This window comes from Jaculus jaculus, chromosome 1, assembly GCF_020740685.1.
Source record: "Jaculus jaculus isolate mJacJac1 chromosome 1, mJacJac1.mat.Y.cur, whole genome shotgun sequence".
Taxonomy (NCBI): domain Eukaryota; kingdom Metazoa; phylum Chordata; class Mammalia; order Rodentia; family Dipodidae; genus Jaculus; species Jaculus jaculus.
In genome coordinates, this window is record NC_059102.1 from 60,976,821 (window position 1) to 60,994,976 (window position 18,156).

At 39.3% G+C, this 18,156-nt stretch overlaps 2 protein-coding genes across 2 annotated transcripts in view; one reads left to right on the top strand and one right to left on the bottom strand.

Annotated features, from left to right (window-relative positions):
• Trpm3 (transient receptor potential cation channel subfamily M member 3) overlaps positions 1–9,168 on the bottom strand; it is a 980,795-nt gene extending 971,627 nt beyond the window's left edge. Inside the window, exon 1 of the mRNA XM_045151751.1 lies at positions 8,982–9,168. Coding sequence (XP_045007686.1) covers positions 8,982–9,005 — 24 coding nt within the window. The 5' untranslated portion in view covers positions 9,006–9,168. The remainder of the gene's footprint in view (positions 1–8,981) is intronic.
• A 7,885-nt stretch (positions 9,169–17,053) lies between these two features.
• On the top strand, positions 17,054–17,806 carry LOC101612833 (maleylacetoacetate isomerase-like). Its single transcript, XM_045152915.1, has one exon. It carries the CDS (start codon positions 17,210–17,212, stop codon positions 17,804–17,806), a length of 597 nt encoding a protein of 198 aa, XP_045008850.1. The 5' UTR covers positions 17,054–17,209.
• The last annotated feature ends 350 nt before the right edge of the window (positions 17,807–18,156 follow it).

Sequence of the window (18,156 nt, forward strand, 5' to 3'; positions counted from 1 at the left end):
TGGATAGATAGCAGAAAGATATAAACCAAAATTCAGTAATGAGGCACTCTTGGTCACATAATTCAAATTATATCCTAAATAGTATATCACAAATGTGGGCAATTGTAGATGGATGTACCTCATAATTGTACAGGTCTTCAACTACTAAAGGGTAAAATTTGACAAGTTAAAGTAAAACTATTCATTTAGTGGGGCAAATTTTAAGGAAGTTAAATGTGTTTTTCACTAAATTCATAAGTTCCCTGTGACCACTCACCCCAAACTTTCTTCAGTTATGGGGAATAATCTCCCCCAGGTGTGCCAGCAACTTCCCATGTGGTTCAAGAGCACTGGGCTATCAGCTGCTTCCGTTCTCAACCAGCTGTCAATCAGCAGACAAATCTAAACTCCTCACTTGCACCACTCACTTAAACAGTCATGTTTCTTAACCCCTCCTCGGACTGTGAATTACTGTTTCTAGTTACAGAGAAGAAATGACTGTAGAGGGAAATAATGAAGTAGGACCCAATCAGTCACCACCCATACAACCACAGCTTCCTCCTACAAAAAGGAACGCAATATCATTGGCAGGCATAACCATTCTGTACTCATTTTTGTAAACTTAAATTACCTTTTAGTTGCTTTTGTCACATTCCTTTCTGTTCTTAAAAGCCTTGACAACATCATTTAACACCATTTTCAAAGTTATTTGCTTAAAGGCCATGAATCTCTAACGTAAACAGAAAGTGGTGGATAGAGTAATTAGAGGGTCTGATACAAATCCCAGACTTATCTCACTGCTCCTTCTACAGTATTCGCAGACCGAACACAGAGAGCAAAACTGTACAAACCCTCAGATGAAAGGTAAATTCAGTCCAAAAGAAAGAAACACCTAAAGCATACCCGGTCCTTTGACCAGGCATCACAAGAATCAAATGATGAAGTTGGGCTGGCATTCCCTGGATGCCCAACAGCAAGCTGATCAAGGTCTTCAGTTCTGACATATCTCCAGAACCTCCTCAGTCAAGAACCTGCCCTTCCTTCTCTTGTGCCACTATTTGTGTGTCTGAAATGGCATTTCCTATGTCGTATTGTAACTGTGGGGCTATAAGTAGATCACGAAGACATTGCTGTCTGTCCTCTTAGAATCTTATTAGATGAAGTTCCCCTCATAGGCCACTCATGGCCTCCATAAACATGGGCCTGAAGTTCTATGGCTAAATTTAATAATAAGGTTTTTTTTTAGTCTCAAGACTACTTGTGTCTTATTTATGACAGATTTGTGTTTCTTCTTTGAGAAATTCTTTATCTTATTGTCTTCAGTAGCATATCAATGATGGTATATGCAAGCTATGTTTACCTTCTGGATGAACATGCACTTAACCTCCGAGTTGGCTTATGAAGAATCTTTGAGGAAGAATGGTGATACAAGCTTGTAATCCCAGCACTCAGGTGAAGGATGAGGACCCCAAGTTTGAAGCCAATGAGACTGCACAGCACGTTAGCAGCCATAAATGAGTGCCTTAGACCAGTACTTAAGGGATCAAAGCTTAAGTTGAAAAACCTCAAGCCTGACACAAATAATTAACTTTTATATAATTTCATTTTATCATTGATTCATTTACATATACATATTTATTTGGTATAAATCATGAGTTCTGCATCAAAATATCCCCCATAGTGTGAAAAACCCTTCCTAACTTCTAATATAGTTGAAAAGCAAAAGGTTTTAGTTGCCATTGCTGGGCTCAAACTCTCTAGTCACAAATGGAGAATTTATCTAGCATTCATTAGGTTCTGAGTTCAATCTCTAGTACTACGAAAGTAATAAACACTAATAATGGCATCTCTAATGATGATAGTAGTGACAATGAATGACAATAGTATTGAAGAACTGAGATTTTATCTTAAAACACTGAAAATATCTATTATACTGACATTTAGGAGAATTCAACAATATCAGATAGATTTACAGCATGTCAACTCTGTATTAGCCTGTAGTGGAACTGGGTAAAAAAATATTCCTAGGCAATTCAATATTAGTGACCTAGGTTAATTTCTTTCACATGAAAATTCTGGTCAAAATTGTGGAGGGAAGGAAGTGTATGTGTTTGTATGCATATTTATGTATATGTAGGGGTGAGACAGAGATGTACATGGCACATGAAACAGAAAGTACTGCTCCTGACATGACTCAAACAATGACAGAGGATACCAGCTGAGAAGACAGATCTAGGACCTTCCCCTCTCTGCAGTAGGATTGTAACTCCCACCTTAATAGACACTGATGAGCTGCAAAATGAACTGAGCAAGAGGAGGCCTACATAAATAGCAAATTAAAATCATCCCAAATAGCCACTTTACCAAAAAAAAAGAGAGAGAGAGAGAAGAAGAAGAATTGTGTTTCAATATCATAGTGAACTCCAGCTTTCTTATTTGCTGTAAATTCTGCAGAGGGGAAAGTCATGAGTGACAAACAGTCAATAGTACAAAGTGGACGTGGAGACAAGAGTAGCCAGCACTCAGCAGACTATGCTCTGCCCACACAAGGCATTCTGCTGTAAATTAACAAGGCCAAAAGGGGTATGCCCTGAAATGTCAGCAGATCAAATCAGAAAACAGTTTGCCTGTGAAATATTAGCATTTCTTCAGCATTGCACTATATTCCCAAATTGTCAATTAGAACAGGCAAGGTCTCCTCCTGTCTGCAAAGAATTTTATTGGTGAATCTTGACTTACCCCTACTGTGGCCAAGGGGCCAACATTGACACAGCAATGAGAAAATAGGCATATCCTCAAAATTCCAACACAAATCTATATATAATATGGGGTTTTTAACACAGTTCAAATCCTCTCAGGAATGTAAACCAAGAGTTTCCTCTAGCCCTTTGAAGACTTAATTAAAAAAAAAAAAAGATACCCTTGGCTTGCATCTTGTTTTCCTGTACTAAAACCAAACTAAACCGCTATTTTAGTAACAACACCCAAATCTAAGCAACATAAAACAGATCCTTTTATTGGCTTCCGGAATCTTCTCTTTCATGTAACTGATTGGATCACTGCCCATCTACAAGTGTTGCTTTCTGAGATGTATTGAGAATTCCAGGTGAGGAAAGAGCACCCCCAAAAACCTTGGGAATGTGAAAAGGAATACGGTCATCACCACCGCTGGGGTGAGCACCAGGCTGCAGACCTCTGGCTTTCGCACTTACTCTGGGCCATTGTCAACACATTTTCCTCCCTCTGTGAGTATTTTGCAGCAAGCAAGCCAACTGCTCTCCATGCTCAGAGAGTTATGGTGGTCAGCCAAAGGTGCTTGTGCTCTTTGCTGTGCATATGTTGTCTTTATATAAAATTCTCAGTTGGGAATAAAGCTTCAAAGACAGTGGGCAGAGCCTAAACATTTGAAATGGCTTTATATTTCTTTCATTAGAGTATGGAGTCTCTAGCAAGAAGACTGCCATGCATACAGCTTCACTGCTTGCCTGAAAGTGGCCTGTAATAATGAAGTGCCCTGTCATCAATTACCAAGTTTTACTAGTGTGCACCTGCTTGCATGTGTTTAAATTTCACCTTATATAGGGGTGTGGTACTTCCCATGAGCTGACCAGAGCACAGATCATATCTTCTAGCCCATGTTCAACACAACTAGTCTATGTTGTTCCAGGGGAATGAACATGAAATTCATTTGATGAGCAGTTTTCTTCCTCAAACACTTAGTCTCTAATTGTGATGCATTACTTTTTTCTTCTAAACTCTAATAGAGATTTTATAGATTTATAAAATGTTTCCAAGGAACTACTTAAGCTCAAAATTTAAATTAATTCAAGATCAAAATAAATTAAAACCCTAGGATTTAACAAGTAAAGTGTTCTGGATGCCCCAACACCAATACCACAAGCCAGAATAACGGTAGGCATGGAGCAGCCAGGAGTACATGAAAATCCGTGCCTGACTGTGTGTTGTAGAACCAGTTATAAAATCGAGAGTTCAAAGACAAAACCAGTCAAAGTGCAAGTTCCCTGTTTATCTTTACTGACCCCAGTTATTTACTTGCAAAAATATCCTCTGTTGCTCCAAAATTAACCTTTTTAGAGATGGAAGGGCCATATAAGTTACTGTTTGATTCTACTTTGTAAGATATGTATTAAACAAAAAAATTCTAATTACTTTCAGAAACTGTCACAAAATTAAACCCCCTGATTTAATATTTAATATTATGAAGCTGATGTGTTTCATTAGTCACCATTTAATTGTTTGCTCTGCTACATATACATTTCACACTTGGTGTTTTCTGAACTAAGCCTTTATATTGCTTTTGCCCTTTCAAAGCATATATATAAACATAGAAATGGACTCTGAGAACACCGGATGTTATAAAACACTTAAGAGTAACTGTCATTCACATCATGACTTGCCATGTTCCTTTTTGTGATAGCATTTTTAATATAATGGGTGAGGTTGCTAATGACAAGCAGAGAGCAAAGTTACACACACACACACACACACACACACACACACACACACACACACAGCCCTAAAATGTATTTCAAATAGCAAGGAAAGGCACAATGCTGCAGACTTGTAGAGAGAATGCCTTTAGCACATCTTCCAGTGATTTAAAACCTGCTGATGCCTCAAAGAAATATTTAGAACAATATTGTGCTTGGAGGGGGTTTATTTTATTTTTCATTTCATGCTGCATCCATCTGGAACAAATCTCCCTGGGTGTGTTACATCTTGAAAACACTATTAAAAACATTCATTGGCTCTGGCCCCCAGATCACATAACCCTGGTTGCCCAGCACACCCTGACACCCTGACCAGAGCAGAGAGGACATTGCTGAGATGAGGAGAGTTGTTTCAGGTGTGGCGTCTGGTGTTGCTGTTCTGGGTAGGGAGGAAATCTGAATGACCAAGCAATCCTGCTGGCCTCACCGCTGTACCTCAGTGACCCAAGCCAGAAAAAAGGTGACTGCCTCTGCTCAACTCAGAGGGAAACTGAAACTGTGAGAGTCTCTCATTAGCCAACCTCACCAAGTTCAAAAAGGTAAGAAGAGAAGACAGGAAGATCCCAGCAACATGACCAGTGCACAACAAATCTAAAATTTATCTTAGCTGTTTTCTGTTTCCTAGTTAAGGATAACTTTCACTTGACTCCTAAAATGTTACCTATGTTTTTAAATTAAAAGCAAGGACAATTAAAATCACTTGTAATCCCTTAACATCACCATCCAGAGGATGGCCAGATCATCTTCCTTCCAATAGTTTTTAAGTGCACCTGCCCCTGAAATGAATTGGTAATAGACAGCCAGGTGTTGGCCATCAGATAAAAGGTCCTGAGGGTCCCTTAGCCTCACTGTTGATCCCACTGGGTGCTGATCACAACCCTTTCTCAAATCTGCCAGGTGATTCATACAACTCTGGTGTCACTGGTTAGAGTGAGCAGTATTTACACCATGATTGTGCTGGCCTCAAGGAGTATTCCTCCTACCCACCCTGTCTGGGTTTCTCATGCTGTAGAGACAAGGCAGCCACTGGGAAATGTAAGAGGCTCTGTGTGAGCCATGTGGACATACCACATACCCACTCAACATCAGCTCTGCATGTGTGGGTCCCAGCAGGATCAGGCCACCACTGGCTAAAGTTGCTTGGGCTGAACAGGTGGATGATCTCAAACCCCTAGACCCTGTGAGCACTGCGGCTAGGTTTTTCCTGTCCCTGGGTCACCAAAGGCTGGGGGAGCCTTTGCCATTGTTCACCTATCCTCCTCCATAGCTGCCTGTGTGGTCTGCCACCTCTGACAACTTTGGAAAGAGGAATGCTGTTGTCTAGGAGCAGCAAGACAAACAGTACTTGGGCCTCCAAAGCAACCCCAGGTGAAAGGGGGGCAATCTAGTTCCCTTTCCAATGCAGTGTGCAAGCTTGTGACTTAGCTAGACCTGAGGAAATGTGTGGACTGGATCTCTCCTCTTGTGATCAGATGGAACCTAAAGTTAGTGATATGTGCTATGAAGGTTCTCCCAGATTCAGGCAAAAGACTGATTTACTGCCAGCGTTGGTCTTTGGAGACATTGCATGTTGGTTTTTAAAAATTCTCTCCTTTGTAATGTGGGAACCCTTAAGTTGGGGACTGCTAGATGCTATTTTGAACTAGTAGATGATAATTAGTTTTGAAAACAATCCATCACCCCCTGCTGATCCTATAAACCATTAAAACCAAAGTCTTTAGATAACACTTCTAACATTATATTAAAAATAGTTGGCTTAAAAGTACCCCAAGAATTTTAATCAAGTCAGAAATTACTATTTACAAATGTGAAAATATAAGGATACATTTCAGAGAGAAAACTGCACTAAATGATTTCCAAAGGAGAATCTTTAAAAGGTGTTTTCTTGATGCATTAATGCCTTATTAAGTTCTTTTAAATGACTCCCTGTAGAACTCAGTTAACATCAACCATAATAAAGGATGCTTACAATGCTTATCATTAAAGTAAAAGTGTACATATCACTTTCTCACAATTTCATAATGAGGAACTCCATTCTCAGAAAGTGCATACATTCAGCTTGAGGGAGTAGGGATTGCCCAGAACTTTCATTACCTGAAGCACATTGTACCAAGCACAGCCTCCAGTGCCACTTTATGTAAGATGAACTTTTAAATACCAATGTGGGAATATTTAAATGGATTATGGTTTTTCCATCTAATACAATATTATGTAGTTATTGAAAATAACAAAGTACTTGAGAATAGATAATGTTTAAGACATAAAGCAGAATATAGTTTGTGCACCATAGGATTGTACTGTGAGCAAAATGCATGTAGTTCATAGTAATAAATACATCATGATACTGTTTTCTTTGCCTGTTGAGACTGAGTATTGGCTATAACAAATTCTGTGCTTTTCTATATCTTCTAATTTATCTCTAATGAGCATAATTCCTGTTTATTTTCCAAAAATAGCATGCATTTTGCTGTGAACTTCAAAGAAACTGCTTAATAAAGTTTTAAACACCCACATAACATGTGAAACACCAACCCCACTCAAATGCTAAGTACAATCAACTTACAAATATTAAAGTATTTATTTTAGAAATTGAATGTTTTTTAAATGAAAACCTAAAATCACACCAAAATAATAAAATGAGGTGTATTTTATATAGAAGACAGAAAATGGACAACCAGTCCTTTCCAACAATCAGACTTACATGCCCATCACCAAGTAAAAGTGTTTGTGAATTAATTTGAAATTCGGTGGGAAGCAAATAAAAGCAGTTTTGTGATGAATATAGACTGCCTATAAATTTTTATTTATAGAAATCCAACACACAAGTTTAAAAGGTGATTGCTTTGGCACGATTAGTATTATCCCATTATTGAGGAGCATTATTGAGGCTCACTGTGCTTAAGAAACTTTCATTGCCACAATACAGAGGAAAAAAAAAACCATAGAATTTTACTTGGAAGTGTGTGTGTTCAATTGCCTTCCATTTGAGACCCAACCAAAGCAATATCTAAGTAATTTCACAAGATCACTTTAAGGGCCTTGTACCTGAACCAACAACACATAAGGAAGTGGGTAAGTAATCTGGTCTGGACATGAAAGAAAGACCTACCTTTTCAGGGATCCTTTTCTCAAACCTACCTTTCTATGGAAGCAACATCTCAGAAGCTAACAAAATGCAAATCATGTCAGCAGAAAGAAAAATGCATCCAAGAAGATAGGAATTACTGAAGAAAGTGATTAATATCCACAGTGAGCTATAATGTAGAATTATTCTCATGAGAGTCCTGAATGTTTGATGTTTAACCTTTATACATTTTTAATTCAAGAGCTTCTTTCATACACACTTTATCTCTCCTAAGCCCCTTAAGCACTGTCAAAGTAAAATTCAAACTTGATGAAATAAATAGATATTAAACAGTTCTCAATAAAATTTGTGAATTAGAACAGTAGAAAGTTAAAATAAAGTTTTAGATACATTTTTCAGGTAGAAAAAAATAGCTAAAAGAAACTGAGTTTGGAGAAAAACAAAAACCTCTCAAAATAACTAAACATGTTTATTAGATATACAAATATGAGTAATAATAAAAAGTATAATAAGACACATTTATTTGATTTGTTCTAGCCTAATAATGTTTTTTAAATTGCTATTGCTGAGTAAAGGAAATGAATCAAGAAGTTATTTTTAAAATGGTAAATTTAAAGAATAAAGTGTCAACCACATATAAACTATCCTAGCAATTAATTCAAGCAAGCACCTTTAACCATTTAGCTATCTTTCTAGCCCATATAACTTAAATACTATAATGTCTAAGATTTTATGTTCAGAACTTTTAAGATTCAAATACCATGATTTACTTTATTGCAACCCACAATGACAGTTTTCCATTTTTTTCCAAGTTAAAAAGTAGCAACCCACTGATAATGCATTAATAGGAAACAATAATATCCATATTGCTTGTTTCAATCACTTGGTATCTGAGCTCTTCACAATACAATACACATTAAATATAATATGCCAATTCTTTTTACATATACAATGACTTCAAACTTGGGAGCTAAGATTAAACTATAGTTCTCTCAATGTAGTAAGGTAATTGAACATTTCACAATATATCTTTCTTCTCCGAGAATTGACAACATATAGGCAAACACTCCTATTATATCACTCGGTCTATGAAATAAATATTTTTCAACTATACATTTGTCTCCTGACACTACAACCCAACCTCCCGGCTCACAACTATGTCACTTTCCCCACAGGGATCAGCAATCTAGCCACTTGATGTGCTTTTCAGAAAACTTTCACAATTCAGACCAGCTTAAGAGACCTAATTCTCATCGACAACTTCCTCCTAAAGTTTGTTAATAAATCTCCAGCAAGGATCAAGCCAGGAAGCACACTTTGCTGTCGCGAATTTACAGTACCCTTTTGATCTCCCCTACAACTTAACAGCTGCATTTCTGCACACTTAAAAGAAACATGGGACTCACCAGGTTGGTTTGTTTGTTTTTCATTTGGGCAGTCTTCAAACAGATGAACTACAATGACCACAGCTGTCTCCTCAATTCATTCTGCCAAAACCCGGATGTGGGACAGGTGTAGAGAGAGCTGCAGCCAGCCAGCCAGCCAGCCAGCCAGCCAGCCAGACGAGTGGTCTAGGCAGACTGAGGGGGAGGACGCTCACTCCAGGGCAATGGAGGGCCCAGGAACTTGCCACAGGTTGTAGTGATTGGCTTTGGCTGCTGTCTTCCAGCTTTGCCTCCAGTCGGTGGTGAGTTTGCAGATGTCTGCTAACTCCTGTACTCCTCAGGCTGGCTCACTCTCAAAGCAAGCCCCAGTGCCCCTGTGTCAATAAGGAGCTAAATCAACAAAAAGGGGAATTAAAGTAATAACGAATCTTTCATCTGGTCTGGTCACACCGACTGCTACCTAGAGCAAGAAAAGTCAGTTTTTGATTTCTTCTCTATTTCATTGGTTTCCTAGCTGGATGATAATTACCAATCTCCATTCTACACTGTCTGTGAGGTGCATTGATTATTAATACTGGCATGAAACATTTCCTGACCCAGGTCCTATTTATAGCCAAAGTCTCCTTTGTTTACAGCACCCTTGTGGGATCAGGAGGGAATATACCATTTACCTCGCACAGCATGGGGCTTGCCACACTGAAGCTTATTACTTACACTAAATACAAAATGTGATGTTTGTAATGGTAACCAAACACAACAAAGCCATCAGTGGCTCCTCAATCGTTTCCCTTGCCTGTGCATGAATGACCAGAGTGGTTAAGGAGAAAAAGAGGCAGAACCAGTGTCTGGTGGAGATGAGAGGTGTTGCCTCTGACATAGCAAACTCACCTTGTGCACACTGCTCTGCAGAGATGCCATGGTGGGCTGTATGCCTGCACCTTAAGGTGCTCCAGAAATAGGGCTAGGAGCTACACAACTTATCATTTATACATTTTCCTAAAATGTTCCAGACTGTAAAATGGCCATTTCTTCTTTTTCCAGACTTAGGCGTATCTTGCTTTTCTGTTTTACAATGAAATTTCCAGCAGGTCATTATATTCAGAACAATGTTGTTTTGTGGAGTATCTTCCTGAAGTTGCTCCTGTACCTCCTTCCACTTCTTTTCAAAAAATATTTATTTATTTGCATGCATGTGGAGTGGAGGTTCACCAGGGTCTCTTGCTGCTACAAATGGATTACCAGATACATGCACCACCACTTTTTGCATCCAGCTTATATGGGTGGCTAGGAAATAAAACCCTGGCTAATAGGTTTTGAAAGCAGCTCCTTTTACTGCTGAGCCATCTCTTTCCTCCTTTAGTTAAAATCTGAGGAGACTCATTTTTAATGGACTTCTAAATTTTTTGAAGGATTAATGAATAAGTAAAAATATAAATAACTTGAATTTAAAATTGACAAACTTAAAGAATATGATAATAATACACAATATATGTGATATGGCTAAAAATCCTATAGTGTTTGATGTCTATATTATGCAGGAGGTGTGAGCAGTGAGATGTTGAAGAGGTGCCCCTTTCACATTCATTTTCCCATACCAGATCACTGTAGCAGCTCCACTTAAACAGCCTTGTATAACATCCTTTAATCTTGGGTCTGTCACACCATCATGTCCATTACTAGATAGAACCAAATTCCAACCCCAAGAGTTTGAACATTTACACTGTCTGAATGATACCATAAGTACAATTTAAGACATGAAAGCAAGGCCGGGTGGTGCACACCTTTAATCCCAGCACTTAGGAGGCAGAGGCAGGAGGACTACTATGAGTTCAAGGCTACCCTGTGACTACATAGGGAATTCCAGGTCAGCAGTAGGTACATGGGCCCATTACCCCCCACCCAAAAAAAAAAAAGAAAAAAGAAATGAAAGCACAGTCATGTGTGCCATATTAGCCATGGCTCCCTAGAGGAACCAAACCAATACAATGAATCTGTATTATCATGAGGTTTATTATTATTAGCTTATCTTAAAGGGCATAGATTGGGCAGTCCAACAATAGCTGTTTACGGGCTGGAGAGTCTGAGGACCCAGTAGCTGCTCAGCCCATGAGACTGGTTGCCTCAGTAATCCCAATCTGGCTCTGAAGGGAGCGGCTGGTCTTCAGTCCACAATGGAAAGCTGACAATACTTAGTTCTAATGCCCACGCTGGACAGCAGCAACAGGGTAGATGGATACACCAGCAAGTCACACTGGCAGCCAGACCCTGTGTTCTCTCTGAGCTTCTTCTTATATAGCCTGCCACTAGAAGCATTACCACTCTGGGGGGAATGTCTCCCTCCCTTCACCTATCCTTCCTGGAAACACCCTCACAGACACACCCAAGAAGCATGTCTCGTACTTGGTTTCTAATCTGATCAAGTTGGCAACAGAATTAACCATCACAGATGTGGAATTTCCCACCACTTCCCAGTAGCAAATGCTAAAAATCGAATTGTCTCAACTGTTTTTGTTCAGTGGCTACACCTTACATTTTAGTTCTTTTTGTTTCTGTTATGAGGCTGCAGCTATGAAACCTCTTTATGAATTTTACTTTACTTATTTCTTTGGCACTCAAGCCAAGAAAACTTTGGGCATGGTCTAGCCTAAGCACTAGGCATCTTAACTAAAACAAAGAGCAGCTCTCATGGCAAAGTCTTATTTTGATTCCATGGAACAGAGGTACCGAGATAACTTCACAAATGGGTAAGATTCAGCTAAGCATTATGAAGAGGGGGAGGGCAGCAGGAAGGAATAAATGGCACTTTGGCAACAGAGAAGAAAATTTCACTGCATGGCATGTGCATAAAGTTGCTCATCTATGGAAGAAGACACAAAAACACTTCCTTTGCAATACTTGTGGTTTAATAGGGGAAAATCTGGAAATAGAGATCTGGATTTAACCTTTAACTTGTAACCTTTGTCAAGTCATTGAAGTCTTCTGAATTCCCCTTTCATATTTGTAAACCTGAGGTTAATAACAACTTCTTACTAGCAAATGGCAAACAGATGAGAAATAGTACCAGTTAATGTGTCTTAGAAATTGCTTAGCACAAGGTGAATAATTTCATTTTGGGACAAGAAGATAGTTTGGTTTCATTGATGTTGGCCACAGATTAGGATTGGTATGTTATTTGATAGAGTCAACATACTTGTAGAATCTAGAAGCTACAGTGGTAGTTAAATTCATTTGGCTAGCTACGGTAATATTAAAGTTTGTTTGGGATAATAGAAATTACAATATCCACTCAAGCTTTATAACAAAATAATATATGATAAAAAGGAGGTCAGAATACCATTCTTATCTTTGCTCCCTTCACAGTGCTTAAAGTATAAAATATCCAGTACAGTGTATATATTTGCATGGAGGACACATATAAACCTACAGATAGGAGCTGGAGAGGTGGCACAAAAGTTAAGAGCACCTCCTGTGCAAGCGTGATGTCCTTAAGGGTGTCTGAGACCACTGCATTCAAATTCTAAGAACTCATAGAAATAGCCTGAGTATAGCCTCAAAGATCAGTAATCCCTGTCCTGTGGAGAAAGGAGATCAGAGAATCACTGGGGTTCATGAACATGGCGAGTCCTTGAATCAGTGAAGAAACTCCTTCTCAAGAAAAAACAAGTGCATGTGTGATGGGAGGAGACGTACCACCTTCTTCTCTGGCCTCTGCATGTGCTCAGGAGCAACATGTGCACACACATATATACACCACATCTCACACACACACACACCACATGATATCATACCTGCTAAGCACATGAAAAAAGAAAAATATTCTATAGATATGCATCCAGGCAATTATTATTTTTAGTCAATTAGAGTCATACTGCACAAATTTCTCTGTAAACATACTTAACAGAATAGCAAGGACCATTCATATAGACCTAAATTGATCTTTTCCCCCTCGTGTGTGTGTGTGTATGTGTGTGTGTGTGTGTGTGTGTGTGTGTGTGTGTGTGTGTGTGTATTTTTGTTTGGTGATCGTACTTTTGCTTTTCAATCTGATATTTTTACTCTTGGTTTTCATCAATCATATTTCTTTTTCTTACTGATGGTCCCAAAGACTGAACCCAGAGCTTCACATACTCTAGGCAAGTGCTCTTTTACTGAGCTACATACCAAGCCATCACTCTTATCTCATGGCTTAGCAGTTAAGGCATTTGCCTGAGAACCCTATGGACCCATGTTTGATCTCTCTCCAGATCCCATGTAAGCTAACACACAAAGTGATGCAAGTGCACAAGGTTGTACACGCCCATTAGATAATGCAAGCATCTGGAGTTCAACTTCAATGGCTGAGGGCCTGTCATGTCAATTCTCTCTCTCAGTAAAATAATTTTTCAGCATGTTATCATGTCCGTCTCTAATCACATATATACAGACACTTATGTAAGAGAGGTATTTTATATAAATATTGTATTATACATAGTCCTCCACATATCTATTTGCTTAACCAGTAATATTTTATGGAAATCCCTCAGAGATGATTAAGTGAGCTCTAGTTCATTCCACTTAATGGAGGCATAGCTTTCCATGCTGTGAAGATCATAATGTACTTAACATCATGAAAATTCTGACAATAAATATCCTTGCATGTATTTGTATTTGTAGTTTATTTTTCCTGTATTATATTTCTATAAGTGAAAATGTTAGAGCAACATTTATGCATATTATAATTTTATAAGACATTGTTATATCCCTTTCTAAGTGCATGTAACAAACCCTATTTGGGTATATGAATGTACTGTTTGTTTAATTACTTCAATCTAATATCAACAAGCCTATACATAATATCAACTCTCCACGCTTACTGAACATAACTTTTCTAATTTTTTTCTACTGCCTTACTTGTTTTTTTCAATCTTCAACTGCTCTAACATTTGCACTACTAATAAATTTTCCAAATTAATCCATTTTACCTTTATATTACATGTCTCAATTATATTTAGCTTTTAATAAAGTATTGATACTTTTCTTTCTTTCTTTTTTATTGAGACAGGATCTTTATGTATCCTAAGATAGCCTAGAATCCCCTATGAGGCCCACGGTGGGTTCAAATTTGTAGCAATCCTCCTGCCTCAGCATTTTCACATGCTGGGATTACAGGTGTGAGCCACCATATTCAGTTTATATTTTCTTGGATAGATTCTTAACTTCAAGTTTAGGCTAAAAGGTTGCTTTTCACTCCATACCTTGTCTAAGATTTTTTTCAAATTATTATTTGTTGGTCTGTGTATTTATGTGTATTTCTATCTTAATAACACAGAAACAGGCAGCTTTGATTTCAAAATCCCATCCGTGCTTCAGATTTCCCAATTTATTACAATTATCTGGACACATTCCTAAAACTATTCAAAACTAAAAGTTGACTGCCTCTTTTGTTTTATTTGTTTAATTACAAGTCTAATAGAAATCTTATCATTCTGATTAAGTTTGATGATTTATGCTCATTTTCAATATTACAAAAATGTCCATTCCTAAAACTCTTTCATTAGATTTAGTCAAATGACTAAATCATAATTCAAAAACTTTCATTTTTCCATATTATTATGACACAATTGTATTAACTGTTCCCATGTATTCCCTGCATGGCAAGGTAATTTATTGAGACATTAAAGTATGTTTTGTTGCTGCTGCAGGCAAGGCAGCCTTTGCTTAAATATAAGACATTTGCCACAGGGAGTAGAACTGCTCCCAATGATAATCTCCCTTCCTGCCTTTTGTTTTAGAAGTGTGAACTCTTTGCAGAAGTTCTATTACACAGAGTGGAAGGCAGATTTCTGGGTGGAAGTAGACATGGGAGCAGTTGGACTGCTACAGATTCATTGAGGATTGGAACTGTTCTGGTTCCTCTCCTGACTTTAACACCAGCATTGGAGACTTGCAGGCTCTCAGCATTAGTCAGCAAACCTCCCAAACCCTGCCTGGTCTACAGGTAGCTCAAGGTCATGTGTAATGACCATATAAATAAGTAGTGGTGCACATGTACTACCAAATATTTTAACAGTTAAAGACTCCATTTTCACCAGGCATGGTGGTTATATGCCTATAATCCCAGCACTCAGAAGACTAAGACAGAGGTGTGGAGAGTGCAAGGTGAGCCTGGGCTACATAATGAGACCCTATCTCAAAACAAAACAAATGAAACCCTCCATTTTCTTTACTCAACTCTAAACAAAAGAGAAGAAGGAATCCACAGCTGAGGTTGGAGAAAACAAATCTGACAGAAATCAGGCTCCAAAGAGATTAAGAATGGCTTAAAAAACAATAATGAAGCTATTGTTTAGAGTCTTCCATTTCTAAAGTAAAAATCATGCCAATAAATACCATATACCAAAGCTAAGTGCTTTACTGAGGTGAAGCCTTATTTAATTCTGGTTCTGTGAATAGGTCACTTTGTCTGTATTTTAAGATGAGGAAAATTATATTAGTTCATCCAATATCACATGACTGTTAAGTAGCTGAACCATGATTAAACTCTGGGCTTTTAACCACCTTTCTATATAGCTAAAGCACTTTGTACACTATAATGCATCCTATAAGTACAGCACAAATGCAGTATAGAGTATGGTTACAAGTGAATGAGAATAATAGTTTTGAAATTAAATATTATTTCCTGCATGCCTCACCCACATCCCTTCTTTGAACTTGCTCTCTTCTCACCAGTAAAGCTGAACCACAGCCTTGAGGCCCATTCCCTAAATTAGAGGAGGGCAAACACACCCCCCTCAAATAAATCATTGCTTGGCTTTGCAATTCAAATAAAATGTTTTTATATATCTCGAGGGGAAATAATTTTCCAAAAGCCAAAACACTCTTGATTACTTAGAGACAGGCATGAAGGTGAAAAAGGACTGAGCACAGAGCTTGTCAACTTAAGTCATGAAGTAGAGAGGCATTTGAGGATGCAAGAGCAAGGCTGACATGCTGCCTGAATCATGCAGGCAGGGGCCAGGCTCCATTTCCCAAGACCTTGGTTGTAGGGAGTATAAAAATCATAGGGTCCTTGAATAGTTAAGGCCCTAGCCTGCGAACCCCCAAGGACCCAGGTTTGATTCCACAGTACCTGCATAAGCCAGATGCATAAGGTGATACACGCGTTTAGAGTTTGTTTTCAGTGACTAGAGGCCCTGGCATGCCCATTCTCTCTCTCTCTACCTCCCTCTCTCTCTCCCTCCTCCCTCCCTCCTGTTTTCTTTCTCAAATAAATAAATAAAAGACTAAAAAAAAATTATAAAGCTCAAAGGATGCTTGATGGAATAACAGAGGAAGTCACCTGGGTTTGACTTTCTAGGAAGTGCCCTGGAAAGATACCCACAGATGCCTGGCAATGCAGGGGTGTGGTGCAGAAGTGCTAAGAGGAACACTGGTACACAGACCTCAGGGAGCCTCAGAAACACACAGCGATGATGCAAGAGAAGCTTTCAAAAGGCCAAGAGATTTGAGATTTTGTGAATCACAAGAGACCACATGTGAGATAGCAGTAATATACAGTGAAGGACTTAAAAGATCAAATGCATGGTAAGACCTGGTTGTACCAGAGGCATCAACTTATGCTGAGTAAACAGGCAGGTGCCAACAGAAGACACCCAGTGGCCAGGCCAGGCAAGATGAGCTGAATGAACTACAGCAGGAGCCAACCATTAGAAAATGGCTTCTGTCCTAATGACAATAGGCAATCAGACCACTGCTACTCAGTCTGCCCCCTCCATGGAAAAGAAATGCTTTCTTGTCCTCCAGAGAAACTGAGTTAACAGAGGAGACTAAGTTTAACTGAAACTGCTCACTGACCTTCAAAAGACAAGTATATGACAGTCTACTATAAAGATTTACTTATGTATATCCAAGACATAATGTGAATATGTTCATCGTATTAAAGTAGATCTCTTATAAAGCACCATTTCCTAATGTATCTTTAAAAAAAAAAAAAATAACAAAAAAGGCGCCTCCTATTCGCCCGCATTCCGCTAGGCCTAGGTCATCGTGGAATCCCAGCGCAGACTTTCTTGGCTGGACGAGGTGGGGGTCGCCCGACCTGTAAGATGCAATCCGGGAAGCCCATCCTCTATTCCTATTTCTGAAGCTCCTGCTCATGAAGACTTCGAATTGCTCTGGCCTTGAAAGGCATTGACTATGAGACAGTACCCATCAACCTCATAAAGGATGGAGGGCAACAGTTCTCTAAGGAATTTCAGACACTGAACCCCATGAAGCAAGTGCCAGCCCTGAGGATTGATGGACTCATCATTGGCCAGTCACTGGCCATTATTGACTACCTGGAGGAGACTCGCCCCACTCCACGGCTCCTGCCGCAGGACCCAAAGAAGAGAGCCAGCGTGCGCGAGATTTCTAACCTCATCGCCAGCAGCATCCAGCCCCTGGAGAACCTGTCTGTCCTAAAGCAGGTGGGACAGGAAAACCAGCTGACCTGGGCGCAGAAGGTCATTGCTTCTGGCTTTACTGCTCTGGAGCAGATCCTGCAGAAAACAGCAGGGAAATACTGTGTAGGCGATGAGGTGTCCATGGCGTACCTGTGCTTGGTGCCCCAGGTGGCAAATGCTGAAAGGTTCAAAGTGGATCTCACTCCCTACCCTACCATCAGCCACATCAAGACACTGCTGACCTTGGAAGCTTTCCAAGTGTCTCACCCCTGCCAAGCTGAGGGCCTAGCTCCCAAATTCCGCCCCACTGGCACAGGGCAGAGAGGAGAGACAGAGGAAGATGTGGGGGCGCAGAACAGGCCCAGAAACAAGCAAGTTGTAACTGAAAAGGCAGGAGACTTGGACTCTAACCCTCAAACTTGAACTCTCATTCTAATTCTGCCTTCTCTTGAACTTCTTGCTGCCTCAATCTTGTCATGTGTCAAGAGTTGGGTGGGAGAAATATTACCTGCTGTGTATGATAGAGCAGTTGTGGAGAAAACTGATTAAAATGACGGGCAAGCTTAATGAGATGTCAAAAAAAAATAACAAAAAAAAACCACAGTGTCACTAGTGGAAGCTTGGCCTTGGGCTTCCTGGGATGAAAGTTGTGCTTCGCTTTTTTTAGTGTAAATTCTAAATAGGCTCTAGCTATCTTTTAAATATTCATTGAGTGCCTAAATGCCAGGCTATTGAGTAGGTCACGGAGCCACTGTGGTGGCCTAAAAACCCTG